This window comes from Xenopus tropicalis, chromosome 4, assembly GCF_000004195.4.
Source record: "Xenopus tropicalis strain Nigerian chromosome 4, UCB_Xtro_10.0, whole genome shotgun sequence".
Lineage (NCBI taxonomy): Eukaryota > Metazoa > Chordata > Amphibia > Anura > Pipidae > Xenopus > Xenopus tropicalis.
The window spans coordinates 5013895-5039736 of NC_030680.2; the positions used below are offsets into that span (position 1 = coordinate 5013895).

The following is a 25842-nucleotide window of genomic DNA, read 5'->3' on the forward strand; positions in this document are numbered from 1 at the left end:
CCCAGGAACTGCATCTGTATCTTCCAACAAAGCTGCTGGCATTTGCTGGATCTTCATGGAGGAGGGCCAAGACAAGGGCAGTATGTAAGTTCCCCTTTGCACCATGTATGATGGGCTTGAGGTGCTCCATGTCCCTACTGAGGGCAATAAATTGTCATTGGCAGTGATCAGTTGTACCAGACTCAACTCTATATACATAATGCTTAGTTGTGCGCCCATTTTAGTGCCTGTGCCGGGCAAAATGATCCATATCGAAGCCCCATGACCGTTTTATTGACCCTGGTGAATGAGTACATAGTGCTTCTCATACGGCAGAACTGTCTCCTGGTCTGGAGTCTATATGAAAACTCATTCAGCCCAAGGGACAACTCATTCAGCCCAAGGGACAACTCATTCAGCCCAAGGGACAACTCATTCAGCCCATGGGACAACTCATTCAGCCCAAGGGACAACTCATTCAGCCCATGGGACAACTCATTCAGCCCAAGGGACAACTCATTCAGCCCAAGGGACAACTCATTCAGCCCAAGGGACAACTCATTCAGCCCAAGGGACAAGTCATTCAGCCCAAGGGACAACTCATTCAGCCCAAGGGACAAGTCATTCAGCCCAAGGGACAAGTCATTCAGCCCAAGGGACAAGTCATTCCCAGGGACAAGTTCAGCCAAGGAAACTCATTCAGCCCAAGGGACAAGTCATTCAGCCCAAGGGACAACTCATTCAGCCCAAGGGACAACTCATTCAGCCCAAGGGACAAGTCATTCAGCCCAAGGGACAAGTCATTCAGCCCAAGGGACAAGTCATTCAGCCCAAGGGACAACTCATTCAGCCCAAGGGAAACTCATTCAGCCCAAGGGACAACTCATTCAGCCCAAGGGACAACTCATTCAGCCCAAGGGACAAGTCATTCAGCCCAAGGGACAAGTCATTCAGCCCAAGGGAAACTCATTCAGCCCAAGGGACAAGTCATTCAGCCCAAGGGACAACCCCTTCAGCCCAAGGGACAAGTCATTCAGTCCAAGGGACAAGTCATTCAGCCCAAGGGAAACTCATTCAGCCCAAGGGACAAGTCATTCAGCCCAAGGGACAACTCATTCAGCCCAAGGGACAAGTCATTCAGCCCAAGGGACAAGTCATTCAGCCCAAGGGACAAGTCATTCAGCCCAAGGGACAAGTCATTCAGCCCAAGGGACAACTCATTCAGCCCAAGGGACAACTCATTCAGCCCAAGGGACAACTCATTCGATGAGCTCAATGATCATTGTCGAAAGCTTTGTCAATTCCCATTACTCATGGTAAAGACTGGCTAATGGTCAATTAGAAAATGCATTCTTTCGGGCCACTCCTAACAATATGGCTGCCGTGGTGTTCCTACATGTCATTGAGATCCTGCCCTCTTGCTCTGGCCAATGTGGACCTGTTGGGTAGCCATGTATAGGATTAAATGCAGTAATAGGCCTTTGAGAGAGATAGTACTCACCTTGAACTCTTTTTTTTTGTACCAGGACCCCTAGGTTGTCAGCCAATCATAGTTTAAATGATGTTTAGTACTGATCTCTTTTGAGTTTCTTCTTTCCTTCCTCACCTCCCGTTGGCCCTTTATTTCTGACCTTTACCTTTGAAGCTTGGATAAGAGCTTACAGCGAGTGATCAGAGGGGAAGGACATATATAATTTACACATCTCCTTATTGCATGAGTCTCCTTTTGTTTCATAATTGCCCAACAAGATGTCAGAGGAGACCTCCCTCCCTCCTTCTCTCCTCCTCACTCCTTCCCACTCCCACATCCAGGACTTTTCATGTGCCGCTCCCATCCGCTGGAATTCCCTCTCATTAGACCCTTCGGGCCTTCACTCAAATCTCGCCTTTATCCAAGGTTATAATCTAAGCTCTCATTGACTTGATCGCCTTTGTAACCCCCTCATTCTTCTCCAACGTACATGTCAACTACTGCTTTTCAATTTTCACTGCTCATTTACCTTTTTATACTGACATGACCCCCCACAACTACACAACTACACAAGTCTCCCACCTCCCCCTACTGTTCTTTATACTTTCCATTTGTAATAATTTGCTTTGTCTGTTACTGCGAGTGCAAAAAGTTATGTCTTGTATTTGTATCTTCCAGGCGATAATTATATTATACATGAAGTTGGCTCTGCTGTGGGTTCTGGGGTATTATACATGGAATTGGCACTGTATTTATCCTGCTGTGGGTTCTGGGGTATTATACATGGAATTGGCACTGTATTTATCCTGCTGTGGGTTCTGGGGTATTATACATAGAATTGGCGCTGTATTTATCCTGCTGTGGGTTCTGGGGTATTATACATGGAATTGGCACTGTATTTATCCTGCTGTGGGTTCTGGGGTATTATACATGGAATTGGCACTGTATTTATCCCGCTGTGGGTTCTGGGGTATTATACATGGAATTGGCACTGTATTTATCCTGCTGTGGGTTCTGGGTATTATATATGGAATTGGCACTGTATTTATCTGCTGTGGGTTCTGGGGTATTATACATGGAATTGGCACTGTATTTATCCTGCTGTGGGTTCTGGGGTATTATACATGGAATTGGCACTGTATTTATCTGCTGTGGGTTCTGGGGTATTATACATGGAATTGGCACTGTATTTATCCCGCTGTGGGTTCTGGGGTATTATACATGGAATTGGCACTGTATTTATCTGCTGTGGGTTCTGGGGTATTATACATGGAATTGGCACTGTATTTATCCTGCTGTGGGTTCTGGGGTATTATATATGGAATTGGCACTGTATTTATCTGCTGTGGGTTCTGGGGTATTATACATGGAATTGGCACTGTATTTATCCTGCTGTGGGTTCTGGGGTATTATACATGGAATTGGCACTGTATTTATCTGCTGTGGGTTCTGGGGTATTATATATGGAATTGGCACTGTATTTATCCTGCTGTGGGTTCTGGGGTATTATATATGGAATTGGCACTGTATTTATCTGCTGTGGGTTCTGGGTATTATACATGGAATTGGCACTGTATTTATCCTGCTGTGGGTTCTGGGGTATTATACATGGAATTGGCACTGTATTTATCTGCTGTGGGTTCTGGGGTATTATACATGGAATTGGCACTGTATTTATCCCGCTGTGGGTTCTGGGGTATTATACATGGAATTGGCACTGTATTTATCTGCTGTGGGTTCTGGGGTATTATACATGGAATTGGCACTGTATTTATCCTGCTGTGGGTTCTGGGGTATTATACATGGAATTGGCACTGTATTTATCCCGCTGTGGGTTCTGGGGTATTATACATGGAATTGGCACTGTATTTATCTGCTGTGGGTTCTGGGGTATTATACATGGAATTGGCACTGTATTTATCCTGCTGTGGGTTCTGGGGTATTATACATGGAATTGGCACTGTATTTATCCCGCTGTGGGTTCTGGGGTATTATACATGGAATTGGCACTGTATTTATCCTGCTGTGGGTTCTGGGGTATTATACATGGAATTGGCACTGTATTTATCCCGCTGTGGTTCTGGGGTATTATACATGGAATTGGCACTGTATTTATCCCGCTGTGGGTTCTGGGGTATTATACATGGAATTGGCACTGTATTTATCCTGCTGTGGGTTCTGGGTATTATACATGGAATTGGCACTGTATTTATCCTGCTGTGGGTTCTGGGGTATTATACATGGAATTGGCACTGTATTTATCCTGCTGTGGGTTCTGGGGTATTATACATGGAATTGGCACTGTATTTATCCCGCTGTGGGTTCTGGGGTATTATACATGGAATTGGCCCTGTATTTATCCCGCTGTGGGTTCTGGGGTATTATACATGGAATTGGCGCTGTATTTATCTGCTGTGGGTTCTGGGGTATTATACATGGAATTGGCACTGTATTTATCTGCTGTGGGTTCTGGGGTATTATACATGGAATTGGCACTGTATTTATCCCGCTGTGGGTTCTGGGTATTATACATGGAATTGGTACTGTATTTATCCTGCTGTGGGTTCTGGGTTATTATACATGGAATTGGTACTGTATTTATCCCGCTGTGGGTTCTGGGGTATTATACATGGAATTGGCACTGTATTTATCCTGCTGTGGGTTCTGGGGTATTATACATGGAATTGGCACTGTATTTATCCCGCTGTGGGTTCTGGGGTATTATACATGGAATTGGCACTGTATTTATCTGCTGTGGGTTCTGGGGTATTATACATGGAATTGGCACTGTATTTATCCTGCTGTGGGTTCTGGGGTATTATACATGGAATTGGCACTGTATTTATCCCGCTGTGGGTTCTGGGGTATTATACATGGAATTGGGCACTGTATTTATCCCGCTGTGGGTTCTGGGGTATTATACATGGAATTGGCACTGTATTTATCCCGCTGTGGGTTCTGGGGTATTATACATGGAATTGGCACTGTATTTATCCCGCTGTGGGTTCTGGGGTATTATACATGGAATTGGCACTGTATTTATCCCGCTGTGGGTTCTGGGGTATTATACATGGAATTGGCACTGTATTTATCCCGCTGTGGGTTCTGGGGTATTATACATGGAATTGGCACTGTATTTATCTGCTGTGGTTCTGGGGTATTATACATGGAATTGGCACTGTATTTATCCTGCTGTGGGTTCTGGGTATTATACATGGAATTGGCACTGTATTTATCTGCTGTGGGTTCTGGGGTATTATACGTGGAATTGGCACTGTATTTATCCGCTGTGGGTTCTGGGGTATTATACATGGAATTGGCACTGTATTTATCCTGCTGTGGGTTCTGGGTATTATACATGGAATTGGCACTGTATTTTATCCTGCTGTGGGTTCTGGGGTATTATACATGGAATTGGCACTGTATTTATCCTGCTGTGGGTTCTGGGGTATTATACATGGAATTGGCACTGTATTTATCCTGCTGTGGGTTCTGGGGTATTATATATGGAATTGGCACTGTATTTATCCCGCTGTGGGTTCTGGGGTATTATACATGGAATTGGCACTGTATTTATCCTGCTGTGGGTTCTGGGGTATTATACATGGAATTGGCACTGTATTTATCCTGCTGTGGGTTCTGGGGTATTATACATGGAATTGGCACTGTATTTATCCTGCTGTGGGTTCTGGGGTATTATACATGGAATTGGCACTGTATTTATCCTTCTGTGGGTTCTGGGGTATTATACATGGAATTGGCACTGTATTTATCCTGCTGTGGGTTCTGGGGTATTATACATGGAATTGGCACTGTATTTATCCTGCTGTGGGTTCTGGGGAATCTGTGTAGTGTGTATCTGAGGAAAATTGCGTAGATATAAGTCACAGTTATGGGTGGATAGTATCCCTTGAAGACGCTGCTTAAATTTTTCTTTTTGACCTATTTTTGTCATTCAGTCCCTTCTTCTCCTCACTAAATAAATCCAGTCGCTCAGAATGGCAAATCCCTGCATTATTCCTTCACTTTCTATTTGCTTTTGTGCCCGGAACTGTTTATTCCCAGAAACCCACCCAGTAAAAAAAAAAAAGTCCCTTTTGTGCGAATTGCGAAATTCAACCCTGAAGTTTCCCGTCACAAAATATTACGATTGACGAATGGGACGGCGGCAATAAATCACGGAGAGGGGACACGACCCTCGGGCTTTCGTGTGAGAGAATAAAAACGTGCGACGGGAAATATGTTCCCTCTGAAATCAGAGGAAGGGCACCTGTCAGCGGCGCCGATCCCGACCTTTCCTTCTTTCTAAATGTGACTCCGCTTAGAAAAAAGGACATTTTTGCATTTTTGCCATCAAATCTCTCAGGGTCTAAAATAAATCTGACAGCTGTTGACAACCCTGAGAGCCCTGCAGTTGTTAAAAGAGCTAATGTGTGTTTTTCCCTCAGCCTTGATGGGACTTCTGGCTCCGTGACAGGAACGGGACTTCTTTCTTCTGAGCAGAACTTTCTGCGGCGGGAAAATCACTCACCTGAACGCCGGGCTTCTCCCAATATAGTGTTATTCCAAGGACTCCTGCACCCCCAAACCTTGGGGATAAGGATCTGTATCTTACACATATATTGTACATCAGTCAGGGACCCCACTGGCCCCCCTATACTCCTGCACCCCCAAACCTTGGGGATAAGGATCTGTATCTCACACATATATTGATATTGTACATCAGTCAGGGACCCCACTGGCCCCCCTATACTCCTGCACCCCCAAACCTTGGGGATAAGGATCTGTATCTCACACATATATTGATATTGTACATCAGTCAGGGACCCCACTGGCCCCCCTATACTCCTGCACCCCCAAACCTTGGGGATAAGGATCTGTATCTCACACATATATTGTACATCAGTCAGGGACCCCACTGGCCCCTCTATACTCCTGCACCCCCAAACCTTGGGGATAATGATCTGTATCATTATTTGATTTGCCTTTATAGAGAAATCAGTTCTTTAAGATGGTTGCCCTAATACCTTTAATATAATTGAAGTTGGTGAAGGTGGTGGAAGTTGGTGGATCACATCTTATTATAATTTGCATTGGTTGTAAATGAGTTTCTTTGGCTTGTCCATACTGTAGTGAGTAGAGCCTCACTAATTCGTCAGCCGAGGGGTTTTGAAGGGTTTCAGACCATCAACTTGACTTGCCCAGTGAAACAGTCTTGGATCAATATACACACACTTCTCATCGATCACGTGTGGTCAAACGAACGGACAGCTGTCAGGAGCAGAAACATCTCGGCTTCAGTCTTGACCCAACATGCCATTGAATAGTTGATGACATTTGGCTGTGGGTGCAGAGTGGCTTTATCAGCCGGCGAGTGTCATTGAATCTCTAAAGCCATCAGATGTCGGCATCTCCAGAGCATTCCGCCCTCATACTTTATAGATGGAGGGAAGCTTCTAAAAGCACATTTTTGCATCTTGGCCTTCCATATTCCCAGGGCTTAGCGCTCGGCTGACAGACGGTTGCTGACAGGCTTCAGAACGCCGCCGTCGCTTCATGACAACCTAATGCATTTTTATCATAAGCAGCTCCTGGTGTCAGGAGGAGAATGGAAGCTCCTAAGAAGCCTCGTGACCGGCAGATAACCCGTTTAATGCCATACGCCGAGACACGTGCGCCTTGGCATCCCACTCACCGTGCTCTGGATTTCCACTCTTGATACATTTTAATGGAGCAACTTAAGAATTCCTTATGAAGGGCTTATGGGACCCAGTGGGATGCTTTTCTTATTAAAAAAAAAACCCAGTAGCAGCAGAAATTTATACTGCAGATGTAGAAGGATGAGCTCCCATGGAGAAAGAAGAACCTCATTGATGAGTACTTGATGCAGTACCTGCAGTTACTCATTTTTTCCCTATGGAAGTTGATATATAGATGATTTATAAGTTTTCTTCCACAATAGTATTGGGTTATACTGATCCAGAAGACTTCTATAGACCAAGTTCTCTCCTACCGCTCTCCCTAGGACAATATTTCTTACCTTTTTTCTTAACCCCAAATGAAGTTGCCTACCCAGAGTACTTGATGCAGTACCTTCAGTAACTCATTTTTCCCTATGGTTGTTGATATATAGATGATTTATAAGTGTTCTTCCACAATAGTGTTGGGTTTTACTGATCCAGAAGACTTCTGTAGACTAAATTCTCTCCCTAGGACCTTAGGACCTTTTTTCTTGACAGCCCCAAATGAAGTTGCCTACCCAACAATTGGTTTAGTTATCTTCTGTTATAGTTCTGTTGCAGTAGAACATCTGATTGTGTTTAGTGGGATCATAGTGACCCACCCCAAACATCATGGTGGGTTTTAACTCATAGGCTAAAGGTGCCCATATATGGGCCAATATATCTGCCCAACGATGGGCCTCCCCGACCGACATCTGGCCTGAAATTGGCCCGTTGTCAATCACCCAGGTTTGTTTTTTACGTTGGATCGAGGACCTCATGGGCTCATTGATGCAATGCCCAAACCAATGGTGCCTATGCCCGCCTTGAGCAAAAATGATTGATTGAGTGAAGGATGATTTATAAGTGTTCTTCCACAATAGTGTTGGGTTATACTGATCCAGAAGACTTCTGTAGACTAAGTTCTCTCCCACCGCTCTCCCTAGGACAATATCTCTTACCTTTATTCTTGACAACCCCAAATGAAGTTGCCTACCCAACAATTGGTTTAGTTATCTTCTGTTATAGTTCTGTTGTAGTAGAGCATTTGATTGTCTTTGTCTTTCGTGGGATCATTGTGACCCATCCCAAACAGCATGGTGGGTTTCAACTCGTAGGCTAAAGGTGGCCATATACGGGGCAATTTTAGCTGCCAATATCAGTCCTTTACACCGATTCGGCAGCTTATCTGCCCGAGCATGGGCACCAACGACGGGCCTCCCCGACTGATATCTGGCCTGAAATTGGGCTGTTCTCGATCAGGCAGGTTTGATTTTTATGTTGGGCAGGGTCGGACTGGGGGCTGCCCCATAGACCCTGTAGGTGCCCCCGCCAGTCGCGTCCCCCCCCAGGGGCCCCCCTAACCCCCCCGCAGGGTCCCCCACCCGACGTCCTCCCTCTAAATTTAACACGCCAATCGGGCAGAGGGAGCACTGGCAAGGGTTGGGTCTGGGCCTCTGGGGATTTCTCCTGGTGTCCCGGTGGCCCAGCCCGACCCTGGATCGGGGACTGCATCGACTCATTGATGCCCAAATCGATGGTGATTATCCCCTCCTATGGCCAAACAATAGAAATAACTGGATATCACCCATCCGTGGACATATCAGGTGAAGATCTTACAGTGCATGGCCACCTTAAGAATCCCTGCCCTAGTACCTACCTTATGGTTCCCTTCATATCATAAGCACATCTGATGCACAAGATGTTGGGGGGGAATATTCCAAAATACCTGTTGATGGGGGGGGGGGCAAGGTAAGAAACCCCCTGATTTTTGCCATATTCCCCTTTATCTCAACCTTTTTCCATTTCCCTTTATTTCCAAGTCGTACAAAGAACAGGGCGATGCCCTTTAAACATTTTGTTCATCAGTTTCCATCGCTGATCTGTTCTGTTCGGTTTAAATCCTCTTTTGGGTCCCAGGGGGGCAACTGCCATGTTTAAATAACAGCTGCGCGGCTACAAATGATCTGTTTTTAGTGTTGATGTTTCCACAGTGATCGCGCCAAGCTGGTTATAATTAAAAAATACGGCACGTTGGCGCTCTCCTCTCTCTCTGTGTATATATATATATATTGATGGAGGGTTGTAGTTAAGTACTGGCAGAATTTAACCCCTTAGTAGCCTACTTCTCTGTGCTTGTTTATCATTCATATAGATTTCTGGCCAGCAGAGCTTACAATCTGTGGTCGCCAATTAACCTACCAATAAGCTTTCAGAAAGTGGGAGGTATATCCCAGAACCCACATTGGTTGCAATAGAGCCCAAAACCAGCTACAAGGCAATAGGTTCCTAACTGTCACTTGTAAACCACACCCCTGATAGGGTTAGGCCACACCCATTTACAGCCATACTCCACTTTCTCCTTTTTTGGGGGGTCAGCTTAGCGGGCTGCTAGGAGCTAAGCGTAGGGGGCGTCGGAAATCATCAGAAGTATCCAACTGTATAATGTTATATTGTATATATATATATATAAAATAATATAATAATATAAATAATATATTATATATATAAATAATATAATATAATAATATATGGAGTCAGTCCCTTAGGCTTCAGTAAGTGACAGCAGCCCAGTAAATACTGTATGTACCCCAGTAAATGATAGGATAGGGGGGACGGAATGATACAACGGTCAGAGAGAGTCCCATAACAGGGTGCCCTAGTTTATATGACAGTCCATGATGGATCATTTCCCAGAATGCACTGTTCCTCTGGGCTCCTGTGTCCCTTGGTGGAAACCCAATAGAGAATTAGGAGCATTTACTTGGTACAGATATATTTGGTTCCAATTCCCAGCAGTCAGTATCTCCGTAGCCAATGTAACTGCTTTCATACTGGTACCAAATCCATCCGCCCCACCTTGGCAGAGAAATACCAGTGGTTATGAAAGTAAGCGCGATGCTTGTCCGGCCAAGTACATTGTACTTTGTATATTTTTGTACTTTTATTGAAGATACAGGTATGGGATCAGTTATCCAAAAAGTTACAAATTACAGAAAGGCCATCTCCCATAGGCTCCATTATAAGCAAATAATTCAAATTTTTTCCTTTTCTCTGTAATAATAAAACAGTACCTGTACTTGATCCCAACTAAGATATAATTACCCCTTATTGGGGCAGAACAGCCCTATTGGGTTTATTTAATGGTTAAATGATTCCCTTTTCTCTGTAATAATAAAACAGTACCTGTACTTGATCCCAACTAAGATATAATTACCCCTTATTGGGGCAGAACAGCCCTATTGGGTTTATTTCATGGTTAAATGATTCCCTTTTCTCTGTAATAATAAAACAGTACCTGTACTTGATCCCAACTAAGATATAATTACCCCTTATTGGGGGCAGAACAGCCCTATTGGGTTTATTTAATGGTTAAATGATTCCCTTTTCTCTGTAATAATAAAACAGTACCTGTACTTGATCCCAACTAAGATATAATTACCCCTTATTGGGGCAGAACAGCCCTATTGGGTTTATTTAATGGTTAAATGATTCCCTTTTCTCTGTAATAATAAAACAGTACCTGTACTTGATCCCAACTAAGATATAATTACCCCTTATTGGGGGCAGAACAGCCCTATTGGGTTTATTTCATGGTTAAATGATTCCCTTTTCTCTGTAATAATAAAACAGTACCTGTACTTGATCCCAACTAAGATATAATTACCCCTTATTGGGGGCAGAACAGTCCTATTGGGTTTATTTAATGGTTAAATGATTCCCTTTTCTCTGTAATAATAAAACAGTACCTGTACTTGATCCCAACTAAGATATAATTACCCCTTATTGGGGGCAGAACAATCCTATTGGGTTTAATTAAGGTTTTATTGATGTTTTAGTAGACTTAAGGTATGGAGATCCAAATTATGGAAAGATTCCTTATCCGGAAAACTCCAGGTCCCGAGCATTCTGGGTAACAGGTCCAATACCTGTAATTCTTCCACTTGCAGTACCTCTTTTCACCTCAATTTCACTGTAGACTCTCATGGAACAGCGCCACCCCCTGCAGATAAGCTACAGAGAGAATATGGATACTTTCTGTGCATTTTCTTGGAGACTAACAGAAAACTCTTACATTTTCTACTTGCCTAGCACTGGTCTGTAGGGTTTTTTATGACTTTTCCATTAAATTAAGATATATTTGAATTCAGGACCATATAGCAACAATATGGCAGCAAAGACCTTGAGCTTTCGGTGGTGCAATTGGGCGAAAAAAGCTGAATATCTTGTATTTACACTGAGGGAGAAATCCATAGAGGGTGTCGCGTCCCCCATAACCAGTGAAACAATGTGGTAATTACAGTGGAGAAGGGGATCATCCATCTCCTGTCTCGTTACAGCCGGGGCTCTGTATCAATAGTCTGCTCCTCTCGTCAATAGAAACGTCCAATAAAAAGCCATTTAGCCGCAGAATAAATATTAATATGGGTTTTGGAAGCCGCAGTCGCCGCAGTAGAGGGGTAGTTCCTACGGATATTCCGAGCCCTGCGGATGGCGCCGGCGCGGCCCGATGGGGAACATAAATAAGCGAAATGTAATTATTTCCGCCAAAGGGACTCGGAGGGAAGGAAATAATGGAAAGAATTCTTTAGATTTAGATTTCTGTTGACAGAATGAACCTAAAAATCTCTGCATCGTGTAGTAAACTGGGTCCTTTTTTTGTCCCGCAGCTTTTTGCGAGGAAGGGTGTCGGTACGGCGGGACCTGTGTGGCCCCCAACAAATGTCTCTGCCCCTCCGGATTCACCGGGAGCCACTGTGAAAAAGGTAACATTGAAATGGGTCGTAAGCGGGCGGGGGGCATTTTAACGGGGGGGGCAAATGCTTTGTGGAAAGGGTTTCCCTATTGGCTTTTGTTGCAGTTGTACTAAGCTCCTCCCCCTCCTCCCATGGGTCCACCCACTTAGTCTATTGTCTAAATCATGTATATGCTCTTAAAAAAGAAGGAAAATTGGGCAACAGAGACATGGCCAAAAGTACCCTTCTGGGAAGGTTCCCACTAGATGTTGGGACAGTGTTGCTGGGAGTTGCTCCCATTCAGCCACAAGGGCATTAGTGAGGTTGGGCAGTGATGTTGGGGATCAGGCTCACAGTCGGGGTTCCATCCCACAGGGGTTCAGTTGGGTTGCCCAACCCTACCTGCTATAACTGCCCCTACCCTTCTGGGAAGGTTCCCACTAGATGTTGGGACAGTGTTGCTGGGAGTTGCTCCCATTCAGCCACAAGGGCATTAGTGAGGTTGGGCAGTGATGTTGGGGATCAGGCTCAAAGTCGGGGTTCCATCCCACAGGGGTTCAGTTGGGTTGCCCAACCCTACCTGCTATAACTGCCCCTACCCTTCTGGGAAGGTTCCCACTAGATGTTGGGACAGTGTTGCTGGGAGTTGCTCCCATTCAGCCACAAGGGCGTTAGTGAGGTTGGGCAGTGATGTTGGGGATCAGGCTCACAGTCGGGGTTCCATCCCACAGGGGGTCAGTTGGGTTGCCCAACCCTACCTGCTATAACTGCCCCTACCCTTCTGGGAAGGTTCCCACTAGATGTTGGGACAGTGTTGCTGGGAGTTGCTCCCATTCAGCCACAAGGGCATTAGTGAGGTTGGGCAGTGATGTTGGGGATCAGGCTCACAGTCGGGGTTCCATCCCACAGGGGTTCAGTTGGGTTGGGGGTAAGGGCTCAGTCAGGTTCTTCCCATCCCAGCAAACCCATTCTGTAGGACCTGGCTCTGTGCATGGGGGGCATTATTGTGCTAAAACAGGAAAGGGACCCCCCAAACTGTCCCACAGAGTAGGAAGCACGGAATTTCCAGGAATGGCACTGTAGGGGTGTCCACAGACTTTTGGCCATATTATCTATTTTCCCTTGAACAAATATGGCCCCATGAATCATAGTTTATATAACTGTATAACTATATTGTACAAGTGCTTAGGGGAGGGGGTTGGGGGGCAGCTGGGGTCCCTTGCGGGGTGTGGGGGCCACATCAGGGACCTTTTATTTGTTGTGGTGGTGCACCCCCCCCCCCCCCCCCCCCAGTCTGACCCTATTCATATCCCCTTTCTATCTAGGCGGAGGGTAGTGGGGTGCAAAGGGAGAGTCAGTATTTTGCCCTATTATTACTATAATACAATAATAATTATGAATTGAAACGTTGGAGTGAAGGGACAAGGCCCCCCCTTATTGCGGCCTCTTTAAATAATAAACCAATCGTTTCGATTTCCCAATTGCTGCTCGTTGGAAGGGGCCACAGAGCATTAGTAATGCGGGTAATTAGTTTCCTTGCCTGCAGATGAATCCCTGCTAATTAATTGATTGTGACTGTTTGGCCGCGTGTTTGCCGTAGGCGTGTACGAGCGTGACACTCTCCCTTTGGTTGCTGGCTGGTTGCTAGGTACTTTATGGGCGGTAACCGAGTACCATCAGTGATACCCAGGGATTCCCAGAGGCCATTGAACCCAATCTATTAACTCATTAGTTTTAGGGTTGCACTATTTTGAGATCATTAGGGGGGCTCGGTACTAAAGGGGCCCAATCAGAGCCCGACAGCGAGCGCTTTCCCCGCGCACTAACAACTCGTTCCGCCCATTCCAGGCTGATTTGCGAATTTCCTAATTATTGAGAAACCCAGTAATGTTCCATTTAATTAAAGTTAATAAAACATATCAGCTCATTAGGTTTCCATCATATTCCGGAGCGTCAGCATCTTTATCATAAATATCCCCGTGTACTAAACTGATCCCGTGTCGTACGGATACCTGCGTTTAATTACGTGTCGCTTCTTCCTATTGGGCTCAGGCTCAGCGACGTTGCAGTTAGTGCCATTTAATTACATTCTTCCATTTTCTTCCCATCTGCTCCTACTGTAGATAAATATATATATATAGTTTTATTTGCCCTTGTACAGGGAAAGGGGAAAGAACAACAATGGAAATATTATGGAAATGCTGCTGATTAAATCCCCCCTCCCCTGTAGCTACTGAGTCATTAGAGGGGTTGTCTACTCTGAGACAATTTGCAATTGGTCTTCGTTTTTTCATTATTTGTGGTTTTTGAATTATTTAGCTTTTGGTTTAGTAGCTTTCGAATTGGGAATTTCAGCAGTTGTCTTGTTGCTAGGGGCCAGGTTACCCTAGCAACCAGGCAGCGGTTTGAAAGAGAGACTGGAATATGAATAGGAGGGGGCCCCGAGGAGAAAGATAAGTAATAAAAAATAAGAATAATAGTAAAATTGTAGCCTCTCGGGGCAATTATTTATGGGTAACCTGGGTGACCCCCCCCTATTTGAAAGCTGGAATTGATAGAAGGCAAATAATTTATAAACTATAACAAAGTTGGAAAGTTACTAGAAGTTGTCTATTCTGTAACATATGAAAAGTTAAGTTGAACCGCCCCTTTAAGACGTATGCTGCAGACTGCACTTCCATCAGTGTAGCCATGTTGTATATACTAATTTACTATGCTCATTATGGCCAGACGGTCACGGGGGCTGTTGTATGGGGGGGGGGGGTCGGGAGTGGTGTGACCCAGGCGGTGATTGGCTCTCAGCTCAAGACTTGGGCAGAAATTACCCAGAAGACCCCAAACATAGATCCAGATAATAGATCCCATACATGTAATGACTTTTACTAGATCTCCTATTAATTGTGTGTGTGTGTGTAGGTATGCAGTATAGACATATATATATAGAGAGAGCGAGAGAGAGCGAGAGCGAGACAGGGAGAGACAGGGAGAGACAAGGAAAGGGAGAGAGAGTCAGAGACAGGTAGAGAGGGAGAGAAAGATTGATTTGATTTGATGATTTGACATGGAGAGACAGTGAGAGAGAGGGAGAGACAGTGAGAGAGAGGGAGAGACAGTGAGAGAGAGGGAGAGACAGTGAGAGAGAGGGAGAGACAGTGAGAGAGAGGGAGAGACAGTGAGAGAGAGAGGGAGAGACAGTGAGAGAGAGGGAGAGACAGTGAGAGAGAGAGGGAGAGACAGTGAGAGAGAGGGAGAGACAGTGAGAGAGAGGGTGAGAGAGACAGTGAGAGAGAGACAGTGAGCGAGAGGGAGAGAGAGACAGGGAGAGAGAGACAGGGAGAGACAGTGAGAGAGAGTGAGACAGTGAGAGACAATGAGAGAGAGACAGTAAGCGACAGGGAGAGACAGTGAGAGAGAGGGAGAGACAGTGAGAGATGGAGAGAGAGGGAGAGACAGTGAGAGAGAGGGAGAGACAGTGAGAGAGAGACAGGGAGAGACAGTGAGAGAGAGGGAGAGACAGGGAGAGATGGAGAGAAAGGGAGAGACAGTGAGAGAGAGGGAGAGACAGTGAGAGAGAGGGAGAGACAGTGAGAGAGAGGGAGAGACAGTGAGAGAGAGACAGGGAGAGACAGTGAGAGAGAGGGAGAGACAGGGAGAGATGGAGAGAGAGGGAGAGACAGTGAGAGAGAGGGAGAGACAGTGAGAGAGAGGGAGAGACAGTGAGAGAGAGACAGGGAGAGAGAGGGAGAGGGAGGAAGAGACAGTGAGAGAGAGAGAGAGAGGGAGGGAGAGGCAGGGAGAGATGGAGAGACAGGGAGAGAGGGAGAGACAGGGAGAGAGAGGGAGAGGGAGGGAGAGACAGGGAGAGATGGAGAGAGAGGGAGAGACAGTGAGAGAGAGGGAGAGACAGGGAGAGAGAGACAGGGAGAGAGAGGGAGAGGGAGGGAGAGACAGTGAGAGAGAGGGAGAGACAGTGAGAGAGAGGGAGAGACAGTGAGAGAGAGGGAGAGACAGTGAGAGAGAGGGAGAGACAGTGAGAGAGAGACAGGGAGAGAGAGGGAGGGAGAGAGAGGGAGAGAGAGGGAGAGACAGGGAGAGACAGTGAGAGAGTGAGAGAGAGACAGCTGCTGAAAAGGTTAATTACAGGTATATATGTTACATGTAAGGGGAGAGATGTTGTTATTTTTAATATAAATTGTTCATCTAATTACATTCTTAGGGAACATGAACCGAGGCGTCAAACTGACAGCGGATACAGGCCCCTCCCTCAATGTGGGAGCGCGAGTGCCGGTGTATTGTGACCCAACAGGGAAAAAACTATATTAACTGCCCTTAAGGGAAATATCCTGTTTATAAGTAACATTATTAATTCTTCCTTAAGGAAAAATGGAAAAAACCCTAACCCTGTAGGCAGTTATGAATAATATCCGGTGCTGGTTTGACTCTGGGCTAAACATTAACCCTATCTGTAACAATGGGCGGGGCGTGCCATCTTGGGGGCGGGGCTATGAAGTGGTGGTTGGCGTTTGGCCGATCACCTCGTCAATTTTGAAGAGTCCTGCCCGGTTTTCCAAGTTTTGACCCAAACAGCCCGTCTGACAACCGTGCTATCTGGGTCAGTACCGGACACGTGGCCCAAACCAGGGGGTACATTATCCCTTATAATACATGAGTGATACTCAGAGTTCCCTGTATAACTCAGCCTGCAGCCTTGTGCCTTTATATGGGGGGCACAGAACCCCTCAGTGACTGCTAATATCCTTATCATTTACAGTAGGGGGTACATTATCCCTTATAATACATGAGTGATACTCAGAGTTCCCTGTATAACTCAGCCTGCAGCCTTGTGCCTTTATATGGGCACAGAACCCCTCAGTGACTGCTAATATCCTTATCATTTACAGTAGGGGGTACATTATCCCTTATAATACATGAGTGATACTCAGAGTTCCCTGTATAACTCAGCCTGCAGCCTTGTGCCTTTATATGGGGGGCACAGAACCCCTCAGTGACTGCTAATATCCTTATCATTTACAGTAGGGGGTACATTATCCCTTATAATACATGAGTGATACTCAGAGTTCCCTGTATAACTCAGCCTGCAGCCTTGTGCCTTTATATGGGGGGCACAGAACCCCTCAGTGACTGCTAATATCCTTATCATTTACAGTAGGGGGTACATTATCCCTTATAATACATGAGTGATACTCAGAGTTCCCTGTATAACTCAGCCTGCAGCCTTGTGCCTTTATATGGGGGGCACAGAACCCCTCAGTGACTGCTAATATCCTTATCATTTACAGTAGGGGGTACATTATCCCTTATAATACATGAGTGATACTCAGAGTTCCCTGTATAACTCAGCCTGCAGCCTTGTGCCTTTATATGGGGGGCACAGAACCCCTCAGTGACTGCTAATATCCTTATCATTTACAGTAGGGGGTACATTATCCCTTATAATACATGAGTGATACTCAGAGTTCCCTGTATAACTCAGCCTGCAGCCTTGTGCCTTTATATGGGGGGCACAGAACCCCTCAGTGACTGCTAATATCCTTATCATTTACAGTAGGGGGTACATTATCCCTTATAATACATGAGTGATACTCAGAGTTCCCTGTATAACTCAGCCTGCAGCCTTGTGCCTTTATATGGGCACAGAACCCCTCAGTGACTGCTAATATCCTTATCATTTACAGCAGGGGGTACATTATCCCTTATATAACACCCTGGGTACAAGCTTTACTATAAAGCAAGTTATTAGCAGAGTAAAAAACCAAGTTGTTTCCCTATAAATTTCTCCTGTGGGAAAATCAATGGGGGCAATCAGGCTTTATATGGAGAAATATAGGGAAATTAATACTGCGCGGCGCCCAAATGACTCGATCAATGCGCGTTTGTGCGGATTTTATACAAGTTGTGATATTATAAGCGACTTTATGAAGTTCAGTAGCGGAGGAGGGGGGGGCATTATATACTCCGCTCATTATTTATACTCTCCGTTCCGCCCCTGAAAGCGCCATCGGAAGGGACACGGGCGACGATGAATATTTGAAGTAGTTAACCCCGCGTTGGCTGAACTCGCTCTGACCCAATTGCAATGCAGCAAAAAGCCCCCATGCAAAGCCCCATGTATTATTCAGCATCGCCGGCGCTGATTCTCCTGCCAAGGAGACTTCTAGTTACTTGGGGGTTTTTAACCCCTTCGCTGATGGAATTTATTATTCATCGCCATCTGCTATTATGTGGATTTGGCCCGGGAAACAGTTTGGGAATCCTACGAATTCCTGCTCCGGGGATGTCGGACCTGAGGGTCTCCGGGGGGCAGCAGAATAATAACTCCCAGCAGCCTCCTGGCAGCACAATGCAGTTTTAATTCTAAATAACAGTGACATTACTGGGGTGGTAATTAATAAGGGACTCCCCCCCCCCAGTAATAATACCCCAGTGAGCTCTCTAATGTTTTGCCCTGGGCCAAAGAGACTGTGTATTAAATAAACCCAATAGGGCTGTTCTGCCCCCAATAAGGGGTAATTATATCTTAGTTGGGATCAAGTACAGGTACTGTTTTATTATTACAGAGAAAAGGGAATCATTTAACCATTAAATAAACCCAATAGGGCTGTTCTGCCCCCAATAAGGGGTAATTATATCTTAGTTGGGATCAAGTACAGGTACTGTTTTATTATTACAGAGAAAAGGGAATCATTTAACCATGAAATAAACCCAATAGGGCTGTTCTGCCCCCAATAAGGGGTAATTATATCTTAGTTGGGATCAAGTACAGGTACTGTTTTATTATTACAGAGAAAAGGGAATCATTTAACCATGAAATAAACCCAATAGGGCTGTTCTGCCCCAATAAGGGGTAATTATATCATAGTTGGGATCAAGTACAGGTACTGTTTTATTATTACTGCCCCTTTAAGAGAGACTATTGCGCTCATTAGGGTCTAAAGTAGCAGTAGGCACAACTAGGAGGGCACGTACCCCATTCCCCCCCTACCCAAACACATAAACCAGTATTATTTCAACTTTCACTGCTTTTCAAGTGGCTAATAAGTTCTGACAGTCTTATTAAACTGCATTAGCCAATCCCATGCCCTTGTACCATGTCATATAGATCTACTGCTGCCATTGGCTGAAAGTTAACCCCCCCCCCCCCCCCCGAGAAAGGAAAGACAAAAATATATATTTTTGTTAATAAAACCTTTTTTTTATTATTGGGAATTAAAATGGAAATGTGTTTCTTTCCTCCCCCAATTTCCATCTCTTTATTGCGCGTTACGTTCCTGAACTCCTGAACCGAAAGGCTTTATGGCGCCGACGGAGCGATTAGGGAGATTCGCCGTCAAACCGCAGATAAACCTCCAGAACTGTTTATGCGCAGCCCTTATTTCTATGGATCCGTCAGCGTTGGGCTAGAGGGCTTTAAAGTTTAGTCCAGTTATGTTCTTTTTATCAGAATTGCAAAAGCAAATGGGCTTTACACCGCAACTAAAGAATTCTCTTGTACCTGTAATTAAAGGGGAACTAAACCTCTTCTTTTCTGCTCTCCTCACTCTGACTTACCCAGATAGGATCTGTGCCACTGTGACAGAATGCTCTGTTATACAGATAGCTAGAATCTCAGCCATAAAGCAGGGCAGGACTGCTGCTTACAATGGGGGGGGGGGATCAGATAGGATCTGTGCCACTGTGACAGAATGCTCTGTTATACAGATAGCTAGAATCTCAGCCATAAAGCAGGGCAGGACTGCTGCTTACAATGGGGGAGGGATCAGATAGGATCTGTGCCACTGTGACAGAATGCTCTGTTATACAGATAGCTAGAATCTCAGCCATAAAGCAGGGCAGGACTGCTGCTTACAATGGGGGGGATCAGATAGGATCTGTGCCACTGTGACAGAATGCTCTGTTATACAGATAGCTAGAATCTCAGCCATAAAGCAGGGCAGGACTGCTGCTTACAATGGGGGGATCAGATAGCAGCAGAATATATATATTATGGAATCTCTGGGGCGGGAGAGGGCAGTAAGTAAATAAGAGCGAGTGCACGTTGGTCGGCGCCGCAGGTCGCTGGACTAATTTCACAGTCTGTCAAAGAGCATTACAGAATGACATTTCTTTCCCCTGGAACATGAAACCCAAACACAATGCGGCGGCGGCGGCAGAGGGGCCTCATTCCCTTCCCTATTGCTGCTTTTGCACCGGAGCCGCCGCCGCTGATGGCGCTAAAGGTTCTGGGCCGGGTTTGATTTAACGCTTTCCCATAAAAGCCGGAGAAGGCGGCGTCGGGCCGGAGACATAAAGCCCTGATGGGTTTGTGAGGCTTTTTGACATCTTGTGATTTATAAAGAACCTCAAACCATAAAGATTGTCGAGAAAAAAAAAACGGCAAAATCCGCGCGTCGGAGGGAAAAGATAGAAAAGGTGAGTCGTTAGAATTCAGAGCATCTGCCTGGGAAATAGGTGCCCCCTGCACCCAGTGTATTAGCTACTGCGCCCGTAGGGGGCGCCAATCCTCTATATCCCCTTATAGGCCTCTGAGCCTAGAATGGTACTTATGGGGTTAAACTGCACAGAATAAACACAACCGAGAGCGATTGGCGACATTTAAGGGCAAGTTAACCCTATCTTAATTAGTTACACCGGGAATGGATCAGTGAACCCTATGCGCTTACTGCTTATGGTCAGACAGATAGATAGATACATAGATAGATAGATAGATACATAGATAGATAGATAGATAGATAGATAGATAGATAGATAGATAGATACATAGATAGATGGATAGATAGATAGATAGATGATAGATAGATAGATAGGTAGATAGAGGATAGATAGATAGATAGATAGAGGATAGATAGATAGATGATAGATAGATAGATAGACAGACAGATAGATGATAGATAGATGATAGATAAATGATAGATAGATGATGATAGATAGATAGATAGATAGAGGATAGATAGATAGATAGATAGAGGATAGATAGATAGATGATAGATAGATAGATAGATAGACAGACAGATAGATGATAGATAGATAGATGATAGATAAATGATAGATAGATGATGATAGATAGATAGATAGATAGAGGATAGATAAAATGATAGATAGAGGATAGATAGATAGATAGATAGATACGTAGATAGATAGATGATAGATAGATAGATAGATGATAGATAGATGACAGATAGATAGATGACAGATAGATAGATAGATAGATGACAGATAGATAGATAGATAGATAGATACGTAGATAGATAGATGATAGATAGATAGATAGATGACAGATAGATAGATAGATAGATAGATGATAGATAGATAGATAGATAGATAGATAGATGATAGATAGATAGATAGATACGTAGATAGATAGATGACAGATAGATAGATAGATGACAGATAGATAGATACGTAGATAGATAGATGATAGATAGATAGATAGATAGATGACAGATAGATAGATAGATGATAGATAGAGAGATAGATAGAGAGATAGAGAGATGATAGATAAATAGATGATGGATAGATAGATGATGGATGGATAGATGATGGATAGATAGATGATGGATGGATAGATGATGGATAGATAGATGATGGATGGATAGATGATGGATGGATAGATGATGGATAGATAGATGATGGATGGATAGATGATGGATAGATAGATGATGGATAGATAGATGATGGATGGATAGATGATGGATAGATAGATGATGGATAGATAGATGATGGATAGATAGATGACAGATAGATAGAGAAGGAAACTAAAGCTGAAGGAGATATAAATTAGCGGGCGGTTCCAAGCGTCGGGTCAGTCGAGGTGATTGGACGGGAGGAGTGAGGCGCCTGCGACAGGTTTAATTGGAGTCGTAATTGGGCTCAGCAGGCGACGACCCAGAAGAACTGAACGGTCGATTCTGAACATTAAAGGGCAAGATTGCCAGTTTGGTTTTGATTTCCAATGTGTCAAAAAGTTTTCATAACTTTAAATTGCCGGATATTTCACACTCCTCTCAGGGAGCGCCCTGGCCGGAATCGAACCGGCACATTATGGGAGGGATTTGGTAGAATGGGGCGTGGCCAAGGCAGTGGCAATGTGTGCATGGGGCAATTGTTTTCATTGAGGCCCCATTCTACCCCGCGCCCAGGGGTCTAGGTGACTGCAGGGCTGATAGGGTGTCCCCACCCCCAGGGAGGGGCCCTGGGCTGATAATGTGTCCCCGCCCCCAGGGAGGGGCCCTGGGCTGATAATGTGTCCCCGCCCCCAGGGAGGGGCCCTGGGCTGATAATGTGTCCCCGCCCCCAGGGAGGGGCCCTGGGCTGATAATGTGTCCCCGCCCCCAGGGAGGGGCCCTGGGCTGATAATGTGTTCCCACCCCCAGGGAGGGGCCCTGGGCTGATAATGTGTTCCCACCCCCAGGGAGGGGCCCTGGGCTGATAATGTGTCCCCACCCCCAGGAAGGGGCCCTGGGCTGATAATGTGTTCCCACCCCCAGGAAGGGGCCCTAGGCTGATAATGTGTCCCCCCCCCCCCAGGGAGGGGCCCTGGGCTGATAATGTGTCCCCCCCCCCCAGGGAGGGGCCCTGGGCTGATAATGTGTCCCCCCCCCCAGGGAGGGGCCCTGGGCTGATAATGTGTCCCCACCCCCAGGGAGGGGCCCTGGGCTGATAATGTGTCCCCCCCCCCCAGGGAGGGGCCCTGGGCTGATAATGTGTCCCCCCCCCCCAGGGAGGGGCCCTGGGCTGATAATGTGTCCCCACCCCCAGGGAGGGGCCCTGGGCTGATAGGGTGACCCCCCCCAGGGAGGGGCCCTAGGCTGATAATGTGTCCCCCCCACCCCCAGGGAAGGGCCCTGGGCTGATAATGTGTCCCCCCCCCCCAGGGAGGGGCCCTGGGCTGATAATGTGTCCCCCCCCCCAGGGAGGGGCCCTGGGCTGATAATGTGTCCCCACCCCCAGGGAGGGGCCCTGGGCTGATAATGTGTTCCCACCCCCAGGAAGGGGCCCTAGGCTGATAATGTGTCCCCCCCACCCCCAGGGAAGGGCCCTGGGCTGATAATGTGTCCCCCCCCCCCAGGGAGGGGCCCTGGGCTGATAATGTGTCCCCCCCCCCCAGGGAGGGGCCCTGGGCTGATAATGTGTCCCCACCCCCAGGGAGGGGCCCTGGGCTGATAGGGTGACCCCCCCCCAGGGAGGGGCTAGCTTTGTAGGGCGGAGCCTCATGATTACAGATGGCAGCCCTGCGGCTCAGTGTAGGAGTTAAAGGCAGAATGAATGGAGCAGGGACAGGGGCGGAGCTGACCTTGCGCCAAGCAGCCAATCGCCTGTCAGAATCACGTATTGATCTCTTCCTTATCCTGACAGATAAATCAGACGCTTCCCAGACCAGAAAATGATATTCTTTAGCAGAGACAATCTGCCGAGCAGGAAATAACAATATTTAGCCTTCAATTTCCTCCCCGCGCCGCCGCCGTCTCTGCGCTAAAACCGACAGAATCGCATCTCGCTGCTAAACCGCCTCCTGTTGGCTTTCCCTTCCTTTGTGTTGAAGGTTAAAGGGAAAGTTCGCCTAATGATTTAATTTCAGAGCGACAGATACTTAAAGATTTGGCATTTTTTTTGCTCTGCAGCTCTCAGATCTGGTATTTAAACAGTTAAGCGGTTGCCCTAGCAACAAGGGATTTGTTTTAATACCGGAATGGAGCTGGAGCAGCAGGAAAATGGAGCATAATAAAGCCCCCGGCACAATGCACTTCCCAAGTACCCCCATGCCCCCGGCACAATGCACTTCCCAAGTACTCCCGTGCCAACCGGCACAATGCACTTCCCAAGTACCCCCGTGCCCCCCGGCACAATTCACTTCCCAAGTACCCCCGTGCCCCCCGGCACAATTCACTTCCCAAGTACTCCCGTGCCAACCGGCACAATGCACTTCCCAAGTACCCCCGTGCCCCCCGGCACAATGCACTTCCCAAGTACCCCCGTGCCCCCGGCACAATGCACTTCCCAAGTACCCCCGTGCCCCCGGCACAATGCACTTCCCAAGTACCCCCGTGCCCCCCGGCACAATGCACTTCCCAAGTACCCCCGTGCCCCCGGCACAATGCACTTCCCAAGTACCCCCGTGCCCCCCGGCACAATGCACTTCCCAAGTACCCCCGTGCCCCCCGGCACAATGCACTTCCCAAGTACCCCCGTGCCCCCCGGCACAATTCACTTCCCAAGTACCCCCGTGCCCCCCGGCACAATGCACTTCCCAAGTACCCCCGTGCCCCCCGGCACAATTCACTTCCCAAGTACCCCCGTGCCCCCCGGCACAATGCACTTCCCAAGTACCCCCGTGCCCCCCGGCACAATGCACTTCCCAAGTACCCCCGTGCTCCCCGGCACAATTCACTTCCCAAGTACCCCCGTGCCCCCCGGCACAATGCACTTCCCAAGTACCCCCGTGCCCCCCGGCACAATGCACTTCCCAAGTACCCCCGTGCCCCCCGGCACAATGCACTTCCCAAGTACCCCAGTGCCCCCCAGCACAATGCACTTCCCAAGTACCCCCGTGCCCCCCAGCACAATGCACTTCCCAAGTACCCCCGTGCCCCCCAGCACAATGCACTTCCCAAGTACCCCCGTGTCCCCCAGCACAATGCACTTCCCAAGTACCCCCATGCCCCCCTGCACAATGCACTTCCCAAGTACCCCCATGCCCCCCGGCACAATGCACTTCCCAAGTACCCCCATGCCCCCTGACCCCCGTGCCCCCGTGCCCCCCCGGCACAATGCACTTCCAAAATACCCCTGTGCCCCCCGGCACAATGCACTTCCCAAGTACCCCCATGCCCCCTGACCCCCGTGCCCCCGTGCCCCCCCGGCACAATGCACTTCCAAAATACCCCTGTGCCCCCCGGCACAATGCACTTCCCCAGTACTATCTATTTATCTATATATTAATGTATCATCTCCATCTATTTTTTATCTATCTATCTATCTATCATCTATCTATCATCTATCTATCAACTATCTATCATCTATCTATCTATCTATCTATATCTATCTATCTATCTATCATCTATCTATCAACTATCTATCATCTATCTATCTATATCTATCTATCTATCATCTATCTATCATCTATCTATCATCTATCTATCATCTATCTATCATCTATCTATCATCTATCTATATATCTATCTATCTATATATCTATCTATCTATCTGTCTATGTATCCGTGTATCAGTGCATGGTATTTATGATGCCGTTTGCCCCGCGCGGGGCACAATATCACAGTGACTCCCAAACGCTCCTTTTTGCCGCCGCCGCTACAGATGCCTTTAAAGCACAAATAAAACAGTTTTATTGCGAGTATTACAGTGTCCCCAGGGCCGAAATGAATTAATTTCATATCTAGAATTTCCATTCCTGGCGCCTGTGTTTCCTGTATCAGTTAGAGAGCGATTCCGCCGCCTCTGGGGAGTCTCTCAGCTAAACTGGCACCATTTGTAGGGACCCCGGGTCTCCCCTCTGAATGGAACGAGAGCCTCCGTGTCTGTAAACTGGGTGCCCTGGGTACCCCTGGAACTATAGCGGGGTGACTGTTACCCCAATGTTTCTATATATCTGTAACCTTGTTATGGGCTAAGGGGGCCCAGCCTGAAGGCCAGTTAGGGGGGGATTTGGGGTGAGTGCTTATTTGTGCCCTGGGTACCCCTGGAACTATAGCGGGGTGACTGTTACCCCAATGTTTCTATATATCTGTAACCTTGTTATGGGCTAAGGGGGCCCAGCCTGAAGGCCAGTTAGGGGGGGATTTGGGGTGAGTGCTTATTTGTGCCCTGGGTACCCCTGGAACTATAGCGGGGTGACTGTTACCCCAATGTTTCTATATATCTGTAACCTTGTTATGGGCTAAGGGGGCCCAGCCTGAAGGCC

General features: G+C 46.8%; 1 protein-coding gene across 1 annotated transcript in view; it reads left to right on the forward strand.

Annotated features, from left to right (window-relative positions):
• Positions 1-25842, forward strand: part of nell1 (neural EGFL like 1) — a 383209-nt gene that overhangs the window by 302024 nt on the left and 55343 nt on the right. Inside the window, exon 15 of the mRNA XM_031900696.1 lies at positions 11841-11936. Coding sequence (XP_031756556.1) covers positions 11841-11936 — 96 coding nt within the window. The remainder of the gene's footprint in view (positions 1-11840; positions 11937-25842) is intronic.